The sequence below is a fragment of the Bubalus bubalis genome, chromosome 2 (assembly GCF_019923935.1).
Source record: "Bubalus bubalis isolate 160015118507 breed Murrah chromosome 2, NDDB_SH_1, whole genome shotgun sequence".
In the NCBI taxonomy this organism is placed as follows: Eukaryota; Metazoa; Chordata; class Mammalia; order Artiodactyla; family Bovidae; genus Bubalus; species Bubalus bubalis.
The window spans coordinates 9,736,241-9,762,194 of NC_059158.1; the positions used below are offsets into that span (position 1 = coordinate 9,736,241).

General features: G+C 45.9%; 1 protein-coding gene and 1 long non-coding RNA gene across 5 annotated transcripts; both read left to right on the forward strand.

Moving 5' to 3' along the window:
* Positions 1–4,211: 4,211 nt before the first annotated feature.
* On the forward strand, positions 4,212–24,262 carry CD83 (CD83 molecule). Of its 4 annotated transcripts, none has more exons than XM_044927342.2 (5): positions 4,212–4,491; positions 4,822–4,937; positions 18,061–18,271; positions 21,031–21,137; positions 23,093–24,262. In XM_044927342.2, exons 1-5 carry the CDS (start codon positions 4,221–4,223, stop codon positions 23,219–23,221), a joined length of 834 nt encoding a protein of 277 aa, XP_044783277.1. In that variant the 5' UTR covers positions 4,212–4,220; the 3' UTR covers positions 23,222–24,262. The 4 variants fall into 4 exon arrangements, with proteins under 4 accessions (XP_044783277.1, XP_025121695.1, XP_006057855.1 ...); XM_025265910.3 differs by having other exon boundaries at positions 4,212–4,419; XM_006057793.4 differs by lacking the exon at positions 4,212–4,491 and adding an exon at positions 4,561–4,729 and having other exon boundaries at positions 23,096–24,262.
* Positions 4,944–9,197, forward strand: LOC112579475. Its single transcript, XR_003103801.3, has 2 exons — positions 4,944–7,806; positions 8,815–9,197. It is a non-coding gene; the product is annotated as an uncharacterized LOC112579475 (long non-coding RNA).
* Positions 24,263–25,954: the final 1,692 nt, after the last annotated feature.

Sequence of the window (25,954 nt, forward strand, 5' to 3'; positions counted from 1 at the left end):
GTAGAAAGTTGGAACTGAGTCCCTCTCTGCCACCCCCAGCAACAATGTAGGGATGAACTAAAAACAACTGCCTACTCACCCAGTGCAATGACGAAGTTTTTTTTTTTTTTTTTTAAAGAACAAACAAAAGCCTCTCCCTTAATTTATTAATTTATAATCATAGTGGTGCCAGTTACAAAGATACGGTATTTAAATTTAAATTACTGGCATGGTCCAGGACACATTTCACTAAAAGAACTTAGCATCAAGTTATATGAGGCAACAAATTGATAAAATTTCAGAGATAAATGGGCAATTTCATAGTCACAGGGGGATTTTGGGGCACATCTCTTTCAGCAACTGACAGTTTAAGATGACAAAAAGTAGGGCTATAGACTTGAGTAACTCAACGAGCAAGGTTGATCAGACACCCATGTGGCAAACCCACATTCTTTTTGAGAGCACATGACACGTACATCGAAAAACCACACATTAGGTCCAGAGTACTTCTTGATAAGCAGCAAAGAATCACACAGACCACACTCTTGAACATACTCAACTGTTAGACTTCAGTAGTAATGATTCAGCAGATTCATTTTGATATATGGCAAAACCAATACAATATTGTAAAGTTAAAAAAAAAAAAAAAAAACACCTCATCTTTGGAATTTTGGAGGGAAAAAAACCCTTTAAGTAATTCACGACTATAAAAGTGTCTTATTGGAGAGTCTAAGAACAAATATTTTATTAAAAAGATTTTTTATACGGACCATTTTTAGAATCTTTATTGAATGTGTTACAATATGGCTTCTGCTTCGGTTTTTTGACAGCACGTGGGATCTTAGCTTCCCTGGGCTGTGTGCTAAGTTGCTTCAGTCATGTCCAACTCTGCTGCCGTATGGACCACAGCCTTCTAGGCTTCTCTGTCCACGGGATTCTCCAGGCAAGAGTACTGGAGAGGGTTGCCAGGCCCTTCTTCAGGGGATCTTCCTGTCCCAGGGATGGAATCTGCATTTCTTATGTCTCCTGCATTAGCAGGGGGGTTCTTTACCACTAGCACCATCTAGGAAGCCCCTTAGCTCCCCTAGTAGGGATCAAACTCACACCTTCTGCATTGAAAGGCAAAGTCTTAACCATTGGACTGCCAAGAAAGTCCCCAATTGTCAATATTATATGAAAGTTTGGCAAGATCACTAGCTACACAAAAGTAAATTTTTATACACTGGCAACAAGCAACTAGAAAACTTAGTTTAGAAAATATCCATGTGTAAATAGCACCCTCAAATATAAAGGTACCTCAGAATACAGCAACCAAAACACAGAAAATTTTTATGTATGAAATTAAAAAAATTCCTGAAGACCTAAATAAATAAATAAAAAGATACTTAATACTGATGGATTTGTAGAATTGAGGCCTAAAGATGTTAATTTTCTGCAATTTATGAATTGAAATGTATTCCTCTTAAAATTCAAACTAGATTTTTTGAGGTTCACAAGTTGATTCTAACGTGTGTAAGGTAGAGCAAAGAACCAAGAATTGCCAGGACAACCAACATCTGAGGGCTCCCTCACTCCATCACCATAGGAACACTTAAGAAAGAAGTGTTAGTTGCTCAGTCGTGTCCAAGTCTTTGCAACCCCATGGATTGCGGCCTGTGAGGCTCCTCTGTCCATGGGGTTTTCCATCAAGAATACTAACTTTAGTGTTTAAGCAATAAAGAAAGTGATATTAGCACAGGGAGCCTCCCAGGGTAATAGTGGTAAAGAAACCACCTGCCAATGCAGGAGACATAGAGATGCAGCTTCCATCCCTAGATAGGGAAGATCCCCCGGAGTAGGAAATGGCAACCCACTCCAGTATTCTTACCCGGAAAATCCCAGGGACAGAGGAGCCCCGTGTGCTACAATCCATAGGGTTGCAGAGTTGGACATGACAGAAGCAGCTCAGCATGCACGCATGCACACATTAGCACAGGGAGAGACAGAATAGAGTCAGGCCCACACACATATGGAAATTTGTATATAACAGAGATGCTATTTCAACTTCAGTGGGGGAAATAAGGACTTTAAGCAAGCAGCATTGGAACAATTGGTTATCCATATGGAAAAAATAATTTAAATCCCTACATCAAACCATAGTTAAATGGATTAAAGACCTACATATGAGAAAGCATGACTTTAAAAAGTTTTGGAAGAAAATAAAAGAATGTTCTTATGATCTCAGGGTAGAAAAAGATTTCTTAACCATAACACCAGAAGCATAAACCATGAGTGAATAAAACCAATAAATTTGACTACATTAAAATATTTTTTAAAGTCCTTTTGTACATTAAAGGCATCATAAAGTGAGAAATACAAAACTTAGACTTGGAGAAGCTCTTTGGCACACGCTGTACCAAGAAAGGATTTTGCCCCCAATTTATAAACAGCTCCAGTGGAAAAGACCAAATGATATGAGGACACCCAATGGCTTTGAAAGATAAGAAATAATTTTTGTTTGTCTTAGTAATCAACGGCATGTAAGTTAAACAAAGGGGAACTAATATTTCATATTCATTAGACTGGCAAAAATGAAAAAGAATCTGATGATGCCAGGGGAGAGTATAAATGGGCACATACATTTTGGAGAACAAGATGACAATATCTGATAAAGTGGTGGAATTGCTGGACCAGATTGAAGCATCTCCAGCTCCATGCAACACTGTAAAAACTGAAGAATGGAAAGAAAGCTTAAATGCAGGTAAGGGATCTACCAAGGGACAGATGTTTAATTAAGAATCTAATAGAGCTTCCCAGGTGGTCCAGTGGTTAAGAATCCACTTTGCAGTGCAGGGGACACCAGTTCCATCCCTGCTCAGGGAAGACCCCACATGCTGAGAAGCAACTAAGCCCTTGCATCGTAACCCTTGAGCCTGTTCTCTGGAGCCTGTGAGCTGCGACTACTGAGCCCATGCGCTGCAGCTACTGGAGCCAGTGAGTGCACCTAAGCCTGCCCTCCACACCGAGAGGAAGCCTGCTCACAGCAACCAAACACAGCTCAGCCAAAAGTAAATGAATATTAAAATTAGTGTGTCACTAAATACAAATACAATTAGAAAAGAGTCTATTGCATATAGATATGTTTGACTATTTTCTTTTCTGTACCTAGTTTTACATCTTTTAAAATGTCTTAATTGAAAGTCATTTTAGTGAGGGTTAAGGGGGAAAGGCACTTACACAGAGCTTGTGTGACTGTCAGTTTGGTAGAGCCACATTCAGGGCAAATGAAAACGTCGTGTTATGCCATTCTTTTTAACTTCTTGAGTGGACAAAGGTGGAAGAGTTAGCTAGCAGTTTGCATTGGCCAGAGTGTTGGGAGAGAGGTATGTTCATGCACCACAGATGGGAATGAAGAGTGAGGACACCTCTGTGGAGGTAATTTCAGCAATACTTAACAAAGCTGTGAATTCCCTTTAACCTGGTACATTGTCCTCTAGGTATTTATTCTAAGAAAATACATCACATTATATATACGTCATGAAGCAAAGTTTTATCTACACAGAAGTTCATCATAATAATCACAGCGTTGTTTTAATAATAGTGAAAGAAATAACTAATACTAACACTAGACTAGTAACCCTAGACTAAGCATGTCTAACACTGCTGCTAAGTCACTTCAATCGTGTCCGACTCTGTGCGACCCCAGAGACGGCAGCCCACCAGGCTCCCCGTCCCTGGGATTCTCCAGGCAAGAACACTGGAGTGGGTTGTCATTTGCTTCTCCAATGCATGAAAGTGAAAAGTGATGTCTAACACTAGTAGGTTCTAATTTATCATACAACTGTCAGATGGACTATTAGCAGTGGTAACAATGATGCTGTTGGATCCTTTTAATGATGTGGAAGCTCTTGCAAATATGAAGTTAATATGAATTAGATTACAAATCAGCATGTGGAGTATCTATGCACTGAAGCCAAGACCCCAAAATGTAACCAGAGGTTATTTCTGGTTGGTCAGAGGCAATCTCTATTTTGTTTTGGATTTTAAAGAACTCTTTCTTATATATTTTCTCCCTCTCTGTGTGTGTACGTGTGCATAACCTTTGTTTTAATAGGAGAGGTTGTCCTTTGCTGAAATAATTTAAACAGGCCTGATGCTATGGATGACAATGCCAGCAGGCTGGAGGGTGGCGGTGGCGGCCGGGCGGGGTGTGGGGGGCGAAGTATGACGGATTTGCCGGGTTCCTCGGTTCACCGTGTCTCATGATCATGGAACCAGGACAAGTGCCAGGACCTGGGTTCACCGTGATGTCACCACCGGCTGGGGTTTCGCTTCCTCGCAAAGGACCTAACAGCCCCGGCTCGCCTGGCTCCCGCCTCTGTTTGCAGGGTGTCCGGCGTGTGCGCGCGCGGCTGCCAAGCCCCGGGAGCTGCGCGTTCCACCGGGACTGCGGTCGCCGCGGTAGGGTAGAGGCCAGAGCAGCATCAGCACCAGCGACGAGGGCTGGGGGCTCGGGGGAGGTGCCTGGCCAAGGTGGGCGGGGCCGGGCTCGGGGGCGGGGCCGAACTCGGGGGCGGGGCCGGGGCTCTCCGGGTGGCCGCCGCGGGGGCGGGGGAGGCGCACCGTCGCTTCCGCCGCCCGCGGGGATCCCCCCGGGACCGGCGCCCGGGGAAGTCCCGGGTGAGCGCTGGTACAAAAGCCGGCGCCAGGGCCCCAGGCCGGCAGTCCTCAGCGATGTCACGCGGGCTCCAGCTCCTGCTCCTGAGCTGCGGTAGGGCCTGCGGACGCCCGGCGCCCCCCGCCCGCCTCCCCGCAACACCCTCTTTTCTCGCTTGCTCACGCAGCTTTCTCTCCCTCTTGCAGCCTGCAGCCTGGCGCCCGCGACGCGGGAGGTGAATGTGGCCTGTTCGGAGGATGTGGACTTGCCCTGCACTGCCCCCTGGGACCCTCTGGTCACCTACACGGTCTCCTGGGCCAAGGTAAGTGCGGCCAGGCTGGCGGGTTAGGGTTTGGTGGTTTAATTGCAGGAGGGGGAACCACCTCGCTCGGGCCGGTGATCCTCAGTGGCTGGGGGTCCGGGATATCGCCGATAACTGCATTCTGTACCGGGTCTTCGCACACGCCTCTCCCATCGCGACTCTAAGCTCATTGGCATCCAGGTACAGGCTGACATAGATGTCGTTCCCCCGGGGACCTCAAATCTTCTTGCTTCTAAAGGTGGCCTGAGAGGAATGATCCAGATAAGACGTTTTGGAGAGCAGAGAACCTCTTATTTGGATTAATTCTAGAGGCCACCTGTGGTTGTGGTCAGCAGGCCAGGGAGAAGGCAGCTGGTGAAGGCTTGACATTGGCCGGAGGCATGTCTCTGGATTTATTATTTCTGCTGTTTTGTGACTGCGGTGCTCATACATTTGGGGAGAGGGGAAGGGGCAATTTGAGGGGAAGGATGACCAGATAGAAGCTGATGTAGGCTCTTTTTTGGATGGTAGCTATCTGCCAGTCATCCCCTTTCAGGGAAACCCTTGGCCTCCTCCCCATCCCTTTCTCCTCCCTCTGAGCATTCTGAAAGTTCCAGCAAGGAGGGCTTCTGTGTGATGGTGCATTGGAGGGTCCTCGTGTGTAAGAGCGGTGTCAACTACCCTACCACAAGAGGACTGAGTCAGACTGACGCTTTTTAAAGGTTTCCTCTCAACTCTAACCTTTTCAGCTTATAAGATCGTGGTGGTGGTGGCCTTGCAAAACCAAGCAACCCAACTGTTTGCTGTCACTGGTTTATTTATATTTTTTTGCTCACCACCTTTAATGAGGTTACTGCCACAATGGCACCTCGGGTTGAAGCCCAGTGACTATGCTATCCCAGCCTTGCTTTGGTTAGCTGATTGGTCATCTTCAGTTCAGTTCAGTCTCTCAGTCGTGTCCGACTCTTTGCGACCCCATGAATCGCAGCACGCCAGGCCTCCCTGTCCATCACCAACTCCTGGTCATCTTACCTTGCCGGCAATCTCTGTGCCTTTGTAGTTTTCCACAAAACGCTGGGTTTTCTTCTGCCCGCCATAAAAGATGCTGTAAGAACCTGCACAAGTATCTAGCCATTTAACAAGGCAGCCTAGGACCATTATCTCATTGTGTGTGTGTGTGTGTGTCTTCTCTCCTCACCGGATTGTCAGTTCCCTAGGGACAGTGCCACAGTTTTTGTGTCTCCTGCACGGCACCCAGCGTTTGCCCTGTTCATTTCAAAGGTGCTCAGTGAATTCAGGCCAACCTTTTGTGATTATGCACTGTGGAAATGGTGCTGAGGCTCGGGGGCCCTGTGTTGTGTATGCAAATAGGTTTGTTATTATTCCTGCTTCATTTCCACCTTAGTCACTGTGGGATCAGAGAAGACAGCAATTCCAAAATTGTTCCCTTGTAAAAACAATAGTATTTAAACAGAAATATTGGAAAACCAGTATTATTTGGGTAGTCACCATCTGGCAAGCTCTGAGGTACATGTCTTCATGCATCAGCAGTTCCAGTGGACTTAAGAGATAAAGCCTATCACTGATGAGGAAACTGAGCCTTAGGGCTAAAGTAACCTACTCACTATTACACAGCTGGCTAAACACTAGAGTTGGGATTTGAATCCAGCAATCTGGCTCCACAGCCTAAGTTCTTAGAGGTCTGTCTTGTTATTTCTGTTTTCTATCTTAATTCCTTACAGAAAATGAAAGTGTCTTTGGGCTAGCCAGGCAGGGACTTGGTTATCTAAAAGGAGGAGAAAACATGAAACCATGATCCTTTCCAGACTGATTAAAAAGGGAAAACAATATTAATATCCCCAGGGGAGTAATTGCAAAGTACTTATGAAACAAGTAGATGAAATTTCAGACTGTAAAGTTCAAACAGTTGTCAAGTTAAATCTTCTTGCACGAGGTCATTTGGAATGATGTAGTAAACCAGAGCGATTAACCTCTGGCTTTTCCTTGGATGTCAGCTGGTGATGTAACCTTATAATGTATGTGCTTGTTTGTTGAACACAGTTCTTACAAACTTTACCTTGAAGGGCTCTCAAAGCTCTGCTAAGAAAAAAGACAATAGTCTCTTGGCATTGTCTTTTTTCTGTTGGTCCATGGAATAGGGTCACTGAAAAATCATGCCCAATTTATTTTCTTAAGAAAGAAACTGATGGAGTCGTGGTGGATAGGAGAGCTGTGCTATTTCAGTAAACTAATCAGATACCTTGAAAGTGATACGCTTTGTTTTTCAAGCTCTTTTTAACAGATCTCAGCATATTCTGTACATATTTGTTATTTTCCAGCCCAGTAATTATACTTTTTGCATCAATTGTGCTTGTACAACAAAAACCGATAGAGTGTTCTGGAAATAAAGCCAGTGGTGAAATACTGAAATTCTTTGTTTTACAGAAGATTATCTTGTCATTTTCACCCACAACTTTCTTGTAAAATGTTTCTGTGAAGCTTTAGAGGTAGCTATAAAGTGGGGAATTTAAGTCTGGTGACCACAGCCAACCTCACTGCATCATCAGTAGGGTAGTTGGTAAAACCACTTTGCACAGTTGTGGGCTGTGTGCTGGACAAGTAAGCAGAGTCCTTTGCAGTGTGGGTTTTCTCCATCCACCAGATTGAATCACATTCTTGCAGGTTTTCTGCATCCCACAATTACGGTTATAATGACTCACGATTAAAAAATCCATTTACCACTCAGTTCCCTGGCACCCCAGAGCATTCTGCCACTGTCCAGTTGGCACTGATTACTTGGAATGAACAAAAGAGCCCATGTAAACCGTGTGTTTCTTATCATGTGCCTTTTACCAAAAGACTCAAAGCAGACGGTGTTTGCAACATTCGGGTGAGTTGGGAAGGAACAATGTCCATCTTATTCTCTGTGTTTCCAAGATACAAAGACAGGGGATTGGGGTTGAGGAATGCAATCTAGACTTGCATGGGGCGTGGGGTCAAAGGTGGAGCCAAGAGTGGGCACTGGTAGCCCCATTCCAGTTAGCACAAGTCTTTCTCTTCCCAACTGGGATCCAAGAATGGGACCTCCTCTCCTCCCTTCCTGTATTGTACCCTTTAAAGCAGAGTGAATGATTGAGAAGAAATAGAAAATGCAGTATATGCATCCAGTGTAGCTGTTAAGATCGTGAATAGATTGTGGTTGTTGGAGGAGATGTTTTGAGATATTATAAGGTACATAGGCCTTGGGCCAGCCCTCTTCTACCAACGGCTGTGACCTCCGATTAGATTTCTAGCATAAGAAGATCATAGCACAATTCCGTTCAGGCCCAGTCTGTGCTTCTCGTGGGGCGGCCTGGTCCATGCTCTCTTTCGTGAGGCTGCAGTAGGTCCGGAGGGGCAGGATGGCTCTGGTGCACGGAGCGTCTGGGCGTGGGCGGGGTTGGCCACTGCTAATGATGAGTGGTTACTCACGAGGGAAACACATCTCCATCTTGTATGGTTCTGGGAGCCCCCACAGCCTGTGTGGATGCATATCGAAAGAGGATCTCTGAGATGAAACTCAGGTTTCATCTCTGAGTGACACTGCGGAGGAGAGGACAGACCTGCGTCACAAGACAAGTGCCCTTTTTAGATGATTTCCAAGGGAAGGGATAAAGGGGAAGCGAGACCATGATTTCAGAGGCTAGAGCAGACTTGAACTTTATCATATTTAGAAGAGCTGCAGCTGTGGCAAGTCAGGGGCTCTCCTGGGGACTGAAGGAGAGCAGGTTGATGGCTTGTGTGTGGCCCCTTGGAAAGTTCCAGGATAGTCGCTCCACGGCTCTTGCTCGTCCTTGATGTGTTTGTTAAGAGCCGTCCGCCGTGGGCAACGCCAGTCTCCTATTTTCTGTCTCTATAGCATCTTGTGTGATAATGAACCATAAAGCAAGGAGGCGCTAAGGAGGAGCCCGCAGAGGGTCTAGGCTTGATGAATGGCCTGGGCAGATGGCAGCGGAACAGCTACCAACTCTGACAACCCCACGCGGAGACAACGCATGCCGCTCACCGCACTTACCTGATTCTAGAATGCCGTCTGCTTTAAGATAAGATTTGAGATGTTTTAGGAGAAGAAGGAAACATTTATATATTAAATACAGAAGCACCGAAACACTGCAATGTAAAAAACAAGGCCTGTGTGAGCGTCAAAGAAAAGTTGTATCATCCCCATTGGGACCGGTATTACTTGACCTGATTGAATAACCTTTAGGTCAGACTATGAAAGGCATAAAGTTAGTTTTCAGATGTCTGTCATATTTACATTTTCATCATTTAGTTAATATTTCTATGTCCCAAGTGTGTGCCAGGTTCTGGGCCTGGCAGTGGCTGTCCTAAGACCAATCCAGAACATTGGCCAGAGGACAGAGGCCTGGACACGGGAATGCACAGGTGTTGTTTGGGGAGCTGATGGGTAACTACTAATCTGGAAGGGAGGATTATACCACAGAGGACCAACAGGTGGTACCAGCAAACAGGCTGGGAACGGAGGGTGAAGACCCCTGAATGCTGAATCATATGGGCCAGAATTTGGTCCATTTGGCATCAAGGAGCCTTTGACAGTTTTTAAGCAAAGAGGACAACATAATGGAAAATATGTCAGAAGAAAATCGTATTTCTTATGGTGAGAGGTAGAATATAATTCATCCTAGCAAATGAGTGTCAGAGGCAGGCTTCAGTCTTGCGCTGCAGTGAAGCTGCCGGTGGGTTAACTGTGAGCCTGCAACGCGGGCCTGGGGTTTGCCTCCCTTTTCTCTCTTGGTCACCAGTCCTTTTGTCCATGTGGATCTAGGGACCAGTGAGCCAGGCTGTGGAAGAAATCCCAGCCAGATGAAAGTGATGGGGCACTGAGATTTTTGGACCATGATGAGAAGTGTTGCTAAAAATCTTTCAGCTTGGAAGAGGGGTGGGAGGGAAAAGGCAGCTGAGAGTGAAATACTAAAAACTGCAAACACTCGTTTTCCATAAATAAAAGGGGGAACCCGAATCACATGACGACTGATTATCTTAGTTCTGTATATGGGTTTGTCACTTTACAAAGAAGAGGAAGTTAGGAGAAGGTCTCAGTGACATAAGGGAAGGTTTTATGTAGGGCAGGACTAAAAAGAGATTCATTACCTTAAAAGGGGGCTTCCTCCTTCTATTAATACAACTGTTCTCCATAAGCCCTTTCTGGAAACTCTTGGGATAACCCCCAAATTTCTACCAACAGTCCTTAGCTCAAACCAGAGCTGAACTAAAGTACTTCCCTAAGGCTCTTTCCACCCTGAAGCACATTTTTGACTTTGTTTTTGCACTGAGGTATACCTGGGTAAAATTTCTCTGTGTGTTGTGTATTTTTGGTACAGATGTAAGAGCCCAAGGCTTGTGAATATCACTTGATATTTTTGTGGAGCACCAGTTAATCTACCACATGTTCTTGTCTCAATTGTCTAAGAGAAGACAGATCCCAGAGCGGGTAGTTGTCTAGGATTATTGGTCCAGATGGGGAAAACCAAAGGGAAAAGACAGATGCTCGTTGCTGTGGGCAATTCATATTCACTTATGACCAGACTCACTGGGTCAGTTCTAGAGAACAGAGGTTCTGAGTCCAGTCAGACCCTGGTGTCTCTTTCCCTGAGGAGTGGGAGGCATGTGAGCCCAAGTGACAAAGCAGGACTGGCCTTGAGGTTGGAGCCGTGTGAAGGTACTCCCTTATGTGCCCCGTTTATTTTTGGAGCAGGGCAAGGTGCACCTATCAATTAGCAATCTTTCTGTTGTGAAGGCTTGTAATCCTTCAAAACTGGCTTCAAGAAAAGGGAATATATCGGCTTCTATAGTTGAAACCATTTTTTTTAATGAAAATGTAGTTCATACTTCAGTTACGGTTGATGTTGTGGTCCCACAAAATGACATGTGTCAGTCCTAATCGCTGGTGTTTGTGAGTGGAACCTTATTTGGAAATAAGGTCTTTGGAGAGGTAACCAAGTTAAAATGAGGTCATGCTTGATCAGGGTGGGCCCTGAATCCAATGGCTGGTGTCATTAAAAGAAAACAGAAACAGAGACAGACACAAAGGGAGAACCCCACAGGAAGATGGAGGCAGAGATTGGAGTGATGTGTTTACAGATCAAAGAATGCCAGTTTCCAGCAACACCAGAAGCTGGGAGCGAGACATGAAATAGATTCTCCCCTTCAGAGAGCGCGTGGCCCCACCAGCACCTTGATCCTGCATTTAACGGCCTCCAGAACCATGAGAGAATACGCTTCTGCTGTTTTAAGCCACCCAGTCTGGAGTGAGGCTAGATGTGGAGGCTGGTGACTGTCCACAGGGCTTGGTGACTTTCCGTCTGTCAACTTGCCCTTCCTTTGTGTTGGTTTTATTGTCAGCCTCCACGAGGCAGTGAGATAGTCACCGATAACTGCTGACCTGTCTGTCCTCCCAAGGTCAAGTGCCAAGGAAAAGATTGCGCCTCTTCCATCTCAACAAATGTCTGATTATGCTCAAGTGGCTTTGATTGGGTCATGGACTCATCAGAACCAGTCTCTCTGGTCACAGAGGCCAGGCTTGTGTCAAGTCTGCCTTTTCTAGAATGAGAGGTCGTACCCTTGAAGAACATGAATTCATAGGATTCAGAATTCAGGAATGCCCCTCCAAGGTCCAGCAGGATCCCTAAGAACCTCTTGGGAGAAGGATGATTGGCATGAACAGTGAGTAACCTAACCTTCTCTTCAAATCCTAGTTCCAGAGGGGCTTTGCCAATTATAATGATGCCATAGTAAATTCAGAATATTCTGGCTATTTTGGAGACCTTGTGGATAGGAAAATAACTTCTTTCTAGAGCAGAGATTGAGACTCCTAGAACAGATTTGCCAGAGAGGAGACGGGAAGGATCAGCAGGAAGAAATGACTGAATGGGTGGGTGGAGATAGAAAGCTATCGGATACAACACCAATTGCTATGTCCAGCATTACCACTTAAAAGCACTATTATATGTTTTCTTATTTGATCCTTAAAATAACCAAGAGGGAAGTAGGTAGTTACAGGTGAGGAAATTGGAGTCAGAGGTGAAGGGATTTCCCAGCAATGACCCAGTTATCTGATGAAGCAGCCAGGGCTTGACCTCAGGCCCTCTGATTCTGGATCGACTTACTCATTGTTTTTAAACTTTACTCATTCATTCAGTAAATAATGTTTTTTTGAATATTTCCTAAGTGCAGGGACGTATTTAGAATGCTGAAGGAAATCTTAGCTGTGAAAAAAAAAGAGTGGTAACATTTTTAGGTGTGATTGACGTTATGCTCCATGATCCACCTACGTCATCATAGGTGTCTTCACACCAACTTTGGGAGATGTTAATTACCCTTCCCCCATCTCAGGGGAGCAAATGAAGCCTGAGAGCTCTTCAGTCCCTTTTGCCAAGAGCAGAGCTAGCCGTGGGGTTTGTTTCCACATCTGCCCAAGTCCAAAGCTCTTCATTACATTGCCTCTGCCATATTCATGGCTCTGTTAACAGCCATAAATCCAATCTGTCTGTTAGACCCAGTAAATTTCAAAGTGGAAAATCATTTTTCCAATAAAACTACACTTAGAAAAAAACGATGTTAATGCTCATACATTCTACCCTCATTATGACATCAACCTCTGAGCCAAACTATTTTGCACGTTATAAAGAGCTGTTTTTATGATGAATGGGGATTATATTGGCACTTTAATTGAGTTAGAAACCAAGGTACATGAATGTTAGTGCATGGGAAATGCAATAAAAAAAAAGCTGTTCAATGTGATTGGAATATATCAGATTAATTTAATACCACCTTTAAGTACTTAATGTCCATTCCTTTAAATATGTTTAATTAAATTGTTGGATTAAATATTTATATGCATATATGTGTGCACACATTTTCCTCTCAAAAAATGTCTTCCTTTTCTTTTACTTTCCTATCACATTCCAAACACATCACATATGTGATAAATTCAGATTTCAAGGTTGTCAAATCAAAATTCTTTGCTGTAGGAATGGAATATTGTATGGAATATGGTACATGGTAATCTAGGTAATCTAGATAATCTAGGTAATCTATGGTAATCTATGAAGTTAGCATATATTTGGATAAAATTATCTAAACTTCTAAAAAACTTCTCACAGTAAGGATTTTGACTGAAATATTGATTCTGTTTCAGCCATATTTAGATATTTACTTGATTTGTTTCTCTCTAGTTCAAATTTATACACCAGTTTAAAAAAAAACTTAATTCACATGCCTTTAAAATTATTACTTGTATTTGTTTGACTTCAGTTCAGTTCAGTTCAGTCCCTCAGTTGTGTCCGACTCTTTGCGACTCCATGAATCACAGCACGCCAGGCCTCCCTGTCCATCACCAACTCCAAGAGTCTACTCAAACTCATGTCCATTGAGTCGGTGATGCCACCCAATCATCGCATCTTCTGTCATCCCCTTCTCCTGCCCCCAATCCCTCCCAGCATCAGGGTCTTTTCCAATGAATCAACTCTTTGCATGAGGTGGCCAAAGTATTGGAGTTTCAGCTTTAGCATCAGTCCTTCCAATGAACACCCAAGACTGATCTCCTTTAGGATGGACTGGTTGGACCTCCTTGCAGTCCAAGGGACTCTCAAGAGTCTTCTCCAACACCACAGTTCAAAAGTATCAATTCTTCTGTGCTCAGCTTTCTTCACAGTCCAACTCTCACATCCATACATGACCACTGGAAAAACCGTAGCCTTGACTAGATGGACCTTTGTTGGCAAAGTATTCAGCAAATTAAAGAGAGTTTATTTTAATTTAAGGCTTAGGTCTCCTTCTTAGAGAATGAATATGGTATTTAAATTATTTAGTCAAATTGGAGGCCTTGAGACAAGTCAAAGGTCTATAGGCCTTCTGAAAATGAGATGTCTTATATTTCACCCTTTTCTGTTTCAGTTGGAAAGAATTTGTCAGCATAAGAGTTAATGCACGGAATGTGGATTTTAAAAACATAATTGGGGTGAATGTTTTGAGGAATTAATTTGCCCACTTCGTGCTGTGGTCCAGCCCTCGCAGAGAGTGCGCTGAATAGTCCCCATCAATTATGCCTGGCTGTGAATGAATCTGAGGGTTCCTTTTGTTATAAATTATTATTTCCTAAAATGCTTCTGCAGAGAGGCAATGAAACACTTTGGGATTTGGAATGCTGGGAGTTGTTCTTGCCAGTGGTTGGTTTTGAGCCAGCTCAAGTGTTTATAAGAACTCATAAAACCAGGCGAAGTTGAGGATGGCCCATTTGCTGTAATTCCATGTTCCTCCCCCTGAAATTCCTCTGATTCTTGAACGGTGCTGCTTCAGCCACGGCTAAGTCACCCTATACCGCAGTGTGACGGCTGCTTGGCCGCTGTGCTGAAGCCGAGGATTTGATCTTTTGCGTGAAGTCTCTTTCGCGTGCAGTCTCTTGGGACTGCTAGCGCCTCACTTCCATCATAAGCATGTGACATTAATGTGAAAAATACAACTAGATTTTTGCAGCAGTACGCAAAAGGCAGGGCGAGTAGCACAGGCAATGTACATACCTACAGCGTGAAGCTAAGGGAGGGCTCTGAACAATTTCCAGGCGCACTGCGTGAATTTACAGAAGCGTCCTTTTGTTACAGTGAGTTATCAGGCGCAGAGAACTGTTCATTACTTTGGCAGGAGGACTCAGGTTATCAGCCAGTACTTCTCTCAGTTCTCTGGGTCTTTCAAGAAGACCCAGGAAGGGGTCATTGAAAGATGACCCTGTGAAAGTTAAGATATTGTTGCCTGATCTCACTGAGGGCTGCTGCGGTTCAGTAAATCAGGATTCTGAAGGCTGCTTTGGGATTCTTTGACTTTCCTCTCCTTCTTTCATTCATGACCTCACCTGCCTTTGCTTTGCCATTTGAAAATAACCTCTCTGGAGGTTTTGCCAGACACCTGTGGAAATCTGACCATCACTTAAACTACTGTTTTGTTATTACTGCTGATTTTTTAAAAATGAATTTTCTTCTGCAAGTAGACAGCAAGCCACTGCCAGTCAGTTCTGATCCCCACCGCACACTCGATTCAGCAGTTCCCAGCAGCCTTCGTGATGAGGGGCCCATCTTCATGTAAATAAAGCACAATAGTTTATATTTCTACCAGCTTTCAGAGGGGCTCTCAGTTTTGATCTTGACTTTCAGACAGGCCTTTCTGAGTTGAGGGAGGGGTCACTGGATAGGAGAGAAGATCCCCTGATGGAGAAAACCAGAGGTAGATAATCTCAAAATGACTGTTGCAGCCAAGCTCACATCTGTTCGAATACAGGGATTTCTAGCAAAACTGAGTTCCAGTGATATTGGTTAGAAAGAGGGGCTTCCCTGGTGGCTCAGATTATAAAGACTCCACCAGCAATGCAGGAGACCAGGGTTTGATCCCTGGGTTGGGAAGGTCCCCTGGAGAAGAGAATAGCAACCTGCTCTAGTAGTCTTGCCTGGAGAATCCCACGGACAGAGGAGCCTGGGGGCTATGGTTCATGGGGCTGCAAAGAGTCAGACATGACTGAGCGACTAACACATTCACTTCTCGTGCTGTTAGAAAGAAATCTGAGTTGAACCCATTTGGAGGTTAATTCAGAAATGCAAAGCAGGATGAGACAGCATCACGGGGACTACAGAGATTAAGCTGAGTGAGTTAATTGGTTCAAACTGGCCTTTGAGGCGGGGATGGGGGTGGGGAGTCTTGGAAGCAATTGACCCTGGATGGTCCTGGGCAGCTGACCCACCAAAAGCTGTGGTCCAGGGGAGCTCTTCATCAAGCAGTGGATGAGGGGAAAGGTGCAGGTACGTGATGAGGCTGCACTTACTGGTTTCATCATGCCTGTAAAGAGAACTGGGCTAACTAAGACGTGTTCTAGAATCAGTCAGATACCTACAGTTCCTTGACCACAACTCTTTTTGTTTTCTTGCTTTCTCTTTGAACACCTAAATGCCCCAGTCTGTAGATCCTTGATTGTTTAGGAAGGAACTTTTCAACACGAGCAGAACTTTCAAGAATTGGGATTGATGTTCAGAGACTCGGCCTGAGAGAAGCTGTTAGTCTCAGCCCGGTGCTGGGAGTGAATGAAGCAGGGATTCTTGCAGGAGCAATAAATCTACCACCAGATGTCTCTGCAGGCCACTCCACAGGCGTGCTCGCTGGAGCTGGGGCCGCGGAGGTGGGAACCCGAGCTTCCCATGGACCTCACGGTGCATCCCCCGACCTAATACCTGAAGCAGAAACCAAGGAGGGGGTGTGTGTGCACACACGTGTGTGTGTCTCCTGTCTTGAGCTGCCTCTGCCTCTGTTCCCCGCATTCCTTGGTCATTTGTTTCCCTGTGCTGATTGCCTATTGAAACTAGGAGAGGAGTTGTATGGTGCTTCCTACAGGAGATGCTCCCTATAGGAGATCAAACAGTGGCAGGTGGAGCCAGAGAGAGCAGTGGTGTCTTTTCCTAAGGGGCCCTCTGGTGTGGGCACCACTCCAGGGACCAAGAAGGAATGCCACCGGACCCCAGGCTCCCTGCTGGTCCCCAGTCACTCAGCAAAGGCTCAGGGCTGCCCTGGAGCTCTGAAAACAGTGATTGGCTTTCCTGTTTATGTAAATCAGGTTTAGAAGCTTTAAAACATTTCAATGGAGGACCAATGAGCAAGTTAACTAGGCCAGTTAAAAATATACCTGGGGAGAGAGAATTGATGGTGAACGTGGTGTGTACTTAATCATGGAACTAGGAGATGATGGAAAGACTCCACCAGTTTAATAACAAAGATTGTTCGGGGAAAGAAAACCAGCCAGGTTAGTGTGGGTAAACTTGGCATCTACTCCTGTCGGGCTGATCCATCCTGACTTCAGTGATTTAAGTCATAACTGCCGTTCCATGGGGACTTCCCTGATGGCTCAGCAGTAAAGAATCCGCCTGCAGTGCAGGAGCCAAGGAGACACTGGTTCGGTCACTGGGTTGGGAAGGTCCCCTGGAGGAGGGCATGGCAACCCACTCTAGTATTCTTGCCTGGAGAAGCCCATGGACAGAGGAGCCTGGTGGGCTACAGTCCATAGGGTCGCAAAGAGTCGGACACGACTGAAGCGACTTGGCAGGCACACACGCCCTTCCACGTGTGTCTTGGTACGACTGCCAAGTGGCCTGACGTATAGTCTCCACGTGGTGCTGTTGCCAGCTGCCTTCCTGCCGCAGCAGAGGGCTGAGTGTGGTACATCCTGCAGGGTCATGGCTGAGCCCACATGTGCGCAATCTCTGAAGAACAGGATGACTCTTCACAGGAGGCTTTGCTCATCTGAATCTCTGTGTTTTTTTGTCAAGTTGTCTGGCAATGACCTTAACAGATTTAGGAACATTTTCTAAATAAAACCCTGAGCTACATAAATAAGTGTCGGTCACTGGATGAGTTGGTATCTGAAGAAAAGAAGAGAACATTGAATAGACAACAACCAGCAAGAGAATGTGATTCAGTGTGATTCATGCACTTCATCACGTAATCATTAATGACGCAAGGTTATTGTCAACAGGAACACTGTCTGCTTCACGTAGAGTGGAAGTTGGGATACAGAGAATCATAAAATGCAGTCCTGATCTTATTCCAAAAAGAGATGGAACCTTAAAGAATCCTCTTAGATTCTGTCCTCCCCCCTGCAAACATCACACATACTCACAGTATCTTCTTTTAAAACAGCCAGCTGAGGATAGATTTTATGAAAGCAAGAGGTAGAATCTTGACGTCTCAGAGACCCAAGGGCTTGTGGGTTCTGACAGAAGAGCATGAAGCAAATCTGATTCTTGCTTTTTAAATTTATTTTATTGAAGTAGAGTTGATTTGCAGTGTTGTGTTCGTTTCTGCTGTAGAACAGAGTCAGTTATGTGTGTATACATTCTTTTCCGTATTCTTTTCCAAGATGGTTTGTCTCAGGATATTGAATATAATTCCCTGTGCTATATGGTAGGACCTTGTTATTTATTCATTCTCTGGGTAAAGTTTGCATCTGCTAATCCCAAGCGCCCAGTCCACCGTTCCCTACCTCGTCCCCCTTGGCAACCACAAGTTTATATACTCTTGGTCCCTGAGTCTGTATGTGATTCTTTCTTAACAGCTCACAGATGGAGGTGCAGAAAGGGTGGAGGTGACCCAGGAAGACCTGCAATCCCCTCAGCAGAGGAACTCTTCAGAGGCCCCCAGGGAAAGGCTGTACTCCCTGAGGATCCAAAACACTACGAGCTGCAACTCCGGGACCTACAGGTGCACTCTGGTGGGTCAGGAAGGGCAGAGAAACCTGAGTGGCACCGTGATCCTCAAAGTGACAGGTGAGGTGGTCTGCAACACCTGCTTTCTTCCTACAGCGCACAGGGCACTTTCTGTAAGTCCTGACCTTGATCCGCTCAACCCGAGTTTAATTCAGAAGCTGTGGATCACATCTGCGGTGGAAAGCTAACTTCTGCTGCAAGGGTAGCATAACTTTCTCTGCCTTCTTTTTGCTTTTTCCTTTTTGTTTTTTAAGGGATCTACCCCAGTTTGATTGGGGTGGATGCCAAATGGAGTCAAGCAACTAAATCTGACTGTTGTTTATTCATATAAGAGTGCTTTGGAGCCAATAGAAAGTTTCCAAGTCTAGTTTTTGGAAGACAGAGAAACTGGGTAGTTTTGAATTTATCAGAATTTATCAGATAGCAATATTCTGCTCACTGGGGGCTCTCTAATCTGGCCTAAGAGAGCTGCTACATGTTTCCGCCTTTTTCAACACGAGAACAGCATTTCTTTTCCACTTTACAGCAATTGGATGTCCTAATCCCTCCACTCAGGCCAAAGAAAAAGCATCCAGCCAGGAAAGAGGCTTCCCAAGTAGAAGGCACATTTTTACTCTGTGCAGTAAGACCAGGACTCAAGTGTCAAGACAAGGATTATCTCCTTGGACTTTTTCCCATAATTTTTCTTGATGTAGGTTAAAATATGCCTTGCATCTGACTCTGGCCCAGCTCTTGTTAGTGGCTGAGGCTTGAAATGACAAACATGTCGTTACAGAGACCCTGGCTTTGTGTAGCGGTTATTGTCTTCTTCCACGGAGAAGCTTAAAGGAATCTGACTCAAGATCATATTCCCACACTCGTGAGAGGGCAAGCACTGGTTAGGGGCCAGTGTTTGGATTTTTTAACATTTTCTTGGCATGATCCATTTTCAGTCTTTATTGAATGTGCCACAGTATTGTTTCTGTTTTATGTTTTGGTTTTTTGGCCACAAGGCATGTGGGATCTCAGCTCCCCGATCAGGGATGGAACTGTCACCCCCTGCATTGGAAGGAAAGTCTTAAACATTGGACCACCAAGGAAGTTCCTCAGTATTTGGACTTGGTTCACGATCTCGCACAAACACACACGCCCTATATGCTTCTCAGTGTCCAGGCCTATACTCTACTGCGTTTGCGTTCATGGCACTTACCACGCCTGCCCTGATGCAGTCTCTGCTTTGTTCCCTGCTGCCTCCGGGTGCCGTCAGCCCGGAGTATCATTCACGTGAATGAGAAATGGAGCGATTCGGGAGGAAGAGCAGAGAGGGCGGGTGTGTGCCGTGGGGAGCAAAGGAGCAGAGAACAGCTGACTTGCTTTCCTGTCCTCTGCAAAGGCGTTGCGGTCGCCAAATTAAGTGGTCAGGCTAGAGCCACTTGGATCTGGTTCCAATATGAGCTCAGCTGCTCATTAACATGTGACCTTGGGCAAACCTCTGATTGAGTCTAAGCCTTGCTTTTCTCATCTTCAAAATGGGGATAACATCATCCATGACATAGGCTTGTGGTGACGATTGAATGAGGTATTGCACAGAAATGCTTGGTCCACTGCCCGGGGGTGACCAAGTGCTCAATAAATGTTAGAACTGTCAGGACAGTGGCTCTCAGGTATTGTCTTCTGGGGTCGCAGACCTCTGAACATCCATCCCCAGACCACTGCACAATGTTTGAATCCAGTTTCAGGGGTCACAGTTCTCTGGAGTGCCCCCTGTGACCCTGGGGGTGGAACCCTCCAGTCACCTGGAGTCCATCTGCTCCTGCTCCAGCCCTCAAGCTGACTCCAGGAGCAACCTTGCTGCTCGAAACAGCACGTTGGATGCTGTGCCCCAATCGGGAGAGGCTGTCCCGCCCAGTCTGCTCCTGGACTGAAGGCGTCCCTCCTCCTGCACTTGCCCCACCCATGCCCCTCCGCCCAGCACTGAGGCCACAGCCTTTAACAGCCCCCTTTTGCTGTCGGCTTTGATGGAGCAGCTTTGTTTAAATAGAAGATATAGTTGATTTACAATGTTGTGTTAGTTTCAGCTGTACAGCAGAGTGAATCATTGTACATACACATATATTCACCCTGTTTTTAAATTCTTTTCCCATTTAGGCCATTGAGTCGAGTTGCCTGTGCTGTAAACCAGGTCCTTGTTAGTGACCTATTTTCTGTATAATAGCGTATATTGTTGATTGTTGTGCTCAGTTGCCTTCGCTCTTGGCGACCATATGGACTGTGGTCCTCTAAGCTCCTCCACCCATGGGGTTTTCCCGGCAGGGATACTCGAGTGGGCTGCCATTTCCTCCTCCAGCCGCTCCTCCCAACCTCGGGATAGAGCCCGAGTCTCCTGCGTCTCCTGCATTGGCAGGCGGTTCTTACACTTCACTGTAGTTAGTGAGTATAGTCAATCCCAGGCTTTCAAGGTGGAGGGGCTTTAACGATCCTACAAAGACGGATCAGCACCAACTTGTTCCATAATAGCAGGGCAGCTCTGCCACCTGCCTTAGAACCTCAGCCTCTCTGAGCCCTGGTTCCTTCTTCTGCAAACGGGGGACACTCAGTCTTGCCCCTGAAGGTTCAGTGAGATGCTGGCTGTCGACCCCTTTGCACGCAGCCGGGCACAGAGTAAGCACAGGTGCCGGTGTCCCTGCCAGTAAAACCCGTGTCCTTGCCCGTGGGACAGGCTCGAGGGTAGGAGAGGGGGACAAGGAGGACTTCAGAAAGCCAGAACAAAGCATGCTTGGTTTTTCACCTTGGTAGAAGAGTGTTCGGTGGCTTCATATATTACTTATTTCTTTTTGCAGGATGCTCTAAGGGACACAGAGGAGAGACTTTTAAGAACTACAGAGCTGAGATCGTCCTGCTGTTGGCTCTGGTTATTTTCTATGTAACACTCATCATTTTCACTTGCGTAAGTATCTTTTGGAAACATCTCTTATTATTAAAAGATCACCTGGGGCACCAATTTTAATGTGTTTTGTAGATGGTGCGAATCATTTAATAATAGCAAGGGACCTGTTCTCAGAACCCTGGCCTTACTGAGGTCCCCAGACTGTGAGACTCTCTACAGGAGGCTCCCAGCTTGTTCTCCATCTGGTGGTTCTGCATAGAGCCGTGCGTGGAGAAAGTGAATCAGGAGGTGAAGAAAGTTTGTGAAAGGTGAAAGGATCCTCTTAGGGCACCAGCAGGCAGGGACATCCCTCGCGGTCCAGTGGTCAAGACTTCACCTTCTAGTGCTCGGGGTGCGAGTTCAATCCCTAGTCAGGGAACTGAGATTCCATGTGCCTTAGGGCCAAATAAACAAAAAATAAACAGCAGAAGTATTGTAACAAATTCAATAAAAACTTAAAAAAATATGGTCCACATCAAGAAAAAAGTCTTTAAAAATGCACCAACAGGGCTTATAGATATGCTGGAAGAAAGTGGGACCTTGCCCGTCCAATACCAGGAGAGGTGCTCTTCTTCCCATAGATGGATAAGCAAGCCTGTCCACTCCGGTAGTGGATTTGTCTCCTTCATCTGCCCTTGAACTCTTTTCTCTTAGAGCAGGGGTCCCCAGCCTCCAGGCCACGGATTGGTAGCTCTTGTTTAATCAGGGGTGGCAGCAGATTAAAGTGCATAATAAATGTAATGCTCTTGAATCATCCCCCTTACCCCACCACCTCCCGTCCATGGTCCCTGGTGCCAATAAGGTTGGGGACCGCTGTCTTAGAGATTCCCTCTAATAATTTTGGTACTTCTCTATGTTTTAAGCATTAACCTTGGGAAGTCAGAGGTACACAGGGTGTGGCCTGGGTGGAGGATGGCTGGCCTGTACCGTGGATGTCCTTGACACGCCTTTGAGCTGTTGGATGCAGACTCCAGCTGAGACTCCTCCCTGCCCCGCACGCCTCCTCATGCATGGCTGCTCACCTGGACTGACGGTGGTCGTTGGGGAGCAGGGCCAGCTCCAGTCCTGGCCCTTCCAGACCCACTTCTGGAAGTGGGCCTGATCATTTCCAGACCCACCAGGAAGTGATCGGTCTCATATGCCTTAGCAGGAACAGGAAGTACTGTCCATTGGGGACCAGGACATGGGTCACCCTGGAGCTATTCCAGGGCCGGTTCTTGTTGCTCACTGGGCCCTTCTGGTCACTTAGTGAACTCTCTGGCCCAACACTCATCTCTCTGGTTGCTATTTTAGACGTGGATCCAGCATGAGTGAGCATGTGCCATGTACAGGGCTTTATGTAAGCACTGAGGGGATGTAAAAAGGCTAAGACCTATGTCCTTCCTTCAAGAAACTTACAGCTTGGTCTTTAGAGTTATTTGCATGTGAGAAGATAATTGTTTGGTTGCTCAGTCGTGTCCAACTCTTTTGCAACCCCATGGACTGTAACCCACCAGGCTCCTCTGTCCATGGGATTTCCCAGGCTAGAATACTGGAGTGGGTTGCCATTTTCCTTCTCCAGGGGATCTTCCCGACACAGGGATCGAACTTGGGTCTCCTGTGTTGGCAGGCAGATTCTTTACCATGGAGCCACCAGGAAAGCCCATAATTAGAATGACCTGGTGGTAAATTTTAAAAACGAGTGACTTTAGTGTTCTGTTGGCAAATGCCCGTTTCTATAGGCACTGACGTTCCATGCAGGAAATCCTGATGGTAGGGTCTGGAAATGGCCGCAGTCTGTGACTCCTTGTTGAGGTTCAGAGATACCAGTGAACTAGTGCCAGCCCACAGCAGACTGAGTGAGGTAGCCTGCCTCAACAGGGCTCCCAGATGAGCTGCCCAGCCAGCCCCTAGTGAATGAAGTTTAAATCAAGGTGATGCATTTTTCCAGTTATTCACTTCTCAACATATCTCTTTTATTTGACTTTATTTTTCAGAAGTTTGCACGACAGCAGAGTATATTTCCAGACTTTTCTAAACCTGCCCTGGAACATGCTTTCCTCCCAGTCACCTCTCCAAATAAGCATCTGGAACCAGTGACTCTTCACAAGACAGAACTGGTGTGAGCAGGGTTTCTGCACCTTTTTTCTGAGGCCGAAGGCTCCGTGGTGTGCGTCCATGTCACCCTGGACAGGAGAAGCATGAGCCCCACGTGAAGGCAACATCCTTCCTGTGAAGCCCTTCGCTTGACCGAAGCATACCAGAGTGGATCCCACCCCACTGTCTGTGAGCAGGGCTTTGAGAATCTGATGTGACCACCACGCATGGAGCCACCTGCAGGGTGCTTTACAGTATTGCTGCTTCGTGACCTGCTTAGCGTTTTATTCAGCTATCTGGTCAACCTCTTGGACGGGGGTATTTTTTATTTTTTCCAGTCCTAGAAAAGCTGTGGTGAGATGCAGTTGGAAAAGGACCTTGGGAAATCCGAGTGCCCGGAGCTGGTCCTGTGTAGACTCTTGAGGACAGCTGTCCTCTTCCACATCTGGAGCACATCTCTGAATGTGCTGTGTTTTCTTGTCTGAGCCCAGATGTTTTGTGTCTGGGAGAAATCGACAGGCCAAGCTGTGAGACAGGGGGAAATATTTAGCAACTAATTTCCCGCCGTGAAGGCCCTTCTGTTACCAAGGGGTAGGATGTGTACATAGAAATAGCAGGTCAGTGGACTGCCCCCAACTGGGCCTTTTGAATCTGGGAAAGACATCCATAAAGAGGCAAGAGCAGAGAGTGCCACATTTATTTTGATTAATTCATCTGTGTATTCTTGTCAAAAAAAGGATTTGTGGTGTTTCTCCTTTTGAAATCCGTATCTTCAGTTCAATGTCGTCGTAACTGACAAGCAACGTGCTTATCGGGGGTGAGAAGAAGTCAGAAACTGTGGCAGTAGGGGAGAGAGCCGTGTAGGGACCCGAGAGAAAATGCTGGAGCAATTGTGCAACCTGGGTGCTGGGGCCAGTTGTCCCCCTACCTAGCTGTCTGATCCTGGACAAGATCCCCATGGTTTCTGCTTTTTCTGTTGTAAACCAAAAGGTTGTCATATGCGTTGACTGAAAAAAAAAATGTATGTGAAAATGCTTTGAAAGAGTATAAAGCACTATCCAGATTCCAGACTTCTTTTGGTCATTTTCCTTATTACTCCAGTGGTGTTCTGGGCATGAGAAAATACTTTTCATTTTTCATGTTTTCCATCGTCCCAAACAAAGAAGGCAACAAGGGACACTTTCCCATCATCTTATGTATGAATTCCTTTGGGGAAGTGAGGCCGGTTGAGTGGTCTGTTCTTGAAGCAGCAGCCAAAAGTTAACTCCAAGATGTGGACACTCAGGAGTCACCAGCCATGGGGAGAAGAGCGTTCTCAAATGTTCCATTGATGTTCTGGCAATTGTTGGGTTTCTCTTACCAAACTTGTCCCTCTCCTCACTTACTTTCCAAAGAGAATATTGCCCACGCTATTATTAGAGAGTTAAAAGAATGCCAAGTTTACGGTTTTTGTCTCTGTTATAGTTTTCATGTGATTAAATGTGTGCATGTGAAGAGGGAGTGCTTTTCTCTTTTATATTTGAAACTACTCATAAGATTTTGGGATGAGTGCTGGGAGGCCTGGAAACTAGTTTGAGAACCAGAACCCAAGGTGAAACTCTAGAGATGAAAGCTTGGCTGAGAACGTCCTCTGAGTGGGGGGGGGGGGGGGTGGGGTGGGATTTATGGCAGGTAGACCTCTTTGAGGAGAAGGCAATGGCACCCCACTCCAGTACTCTTGCCTGGAAAATCCCATGGACGGAGGAGCCTGGTAGGCTTCAGTCCATGGGGTCACTGAGGGTTGGACACGACTGAGTGACTTCACTTTCACTTTTCACTTTCATGCATTGGAGAAGGCAATGGCAACCCACTCCAGTGTTCTTGCCTGGAGAATCCCAGGGACGGGGGAGCCTTGGTGGGTTGCCGTCTACGGGGTCACACAGAGTCGGACACGACTGAAGTGACTTAGCAGCAGACCTCTTTGAAGCAGCAGCCTCTTCCTCCCAGAGATGCTCCTGAATCCACCCCTGAGTGGCCTTGCCACCAGGCAGTACACGTTCAGCTGGACCACATCCATGACCACAGGTGGGAAGGATGGGGAGCGTTTCTACTTCAGAAGGATGTGTAAAGCCAGGGGCTCAGTACCTGTGACTCGTGGAATTTGACTCAAAATTCTCAAATCGTTCCATTACCCCCCAAATGGCAAGAACAATCTAGTGCAAGTGGTGGTAAAAGTTACAGAAGCGTTGTAGGTGAATCCACTTTGGAAAATGGCTCTTTGTGAAATGAATGCCCATAAAATGCTTGTTAAAGCTATAGATTCCCTTTCAGTGGTATCAATTCCATCCTCAAATGCTTGACCAGAAATGCTAGGGAGACCACTGGTGTAATGAAGAGCTCAGCATTTTTAGCTGGTTTGATGTCCAGCTTCACCAGAGGTTTTACCACCTTGGGCAGGGGAGTCAGCTCTCTAAGCCAAAGCTGGCAGTTCTTTAGAATGTGAAATAAAAAGAGAATCTGTATATTATGTGTTGTGGATTAAATAAGATAACATACCTAAGAGCCTAGCCTAGTATCTGGCAAATAGTACCATTAGAACAAGATTAACGTTACAACAAGACAGGAGGAAAAAACAGCAGAGAAAGTGATGAGGACAGTGAATATTTGACAAAGTACTTTTGTTAAAAAGAACAGAATTGGGGCTTCCCTGGTGGCTCAGAGGTAAAGAATATATCTGCCAATGTGGGAGACACAGGTTTGATCCCTGATCCTGGAAGATCCCA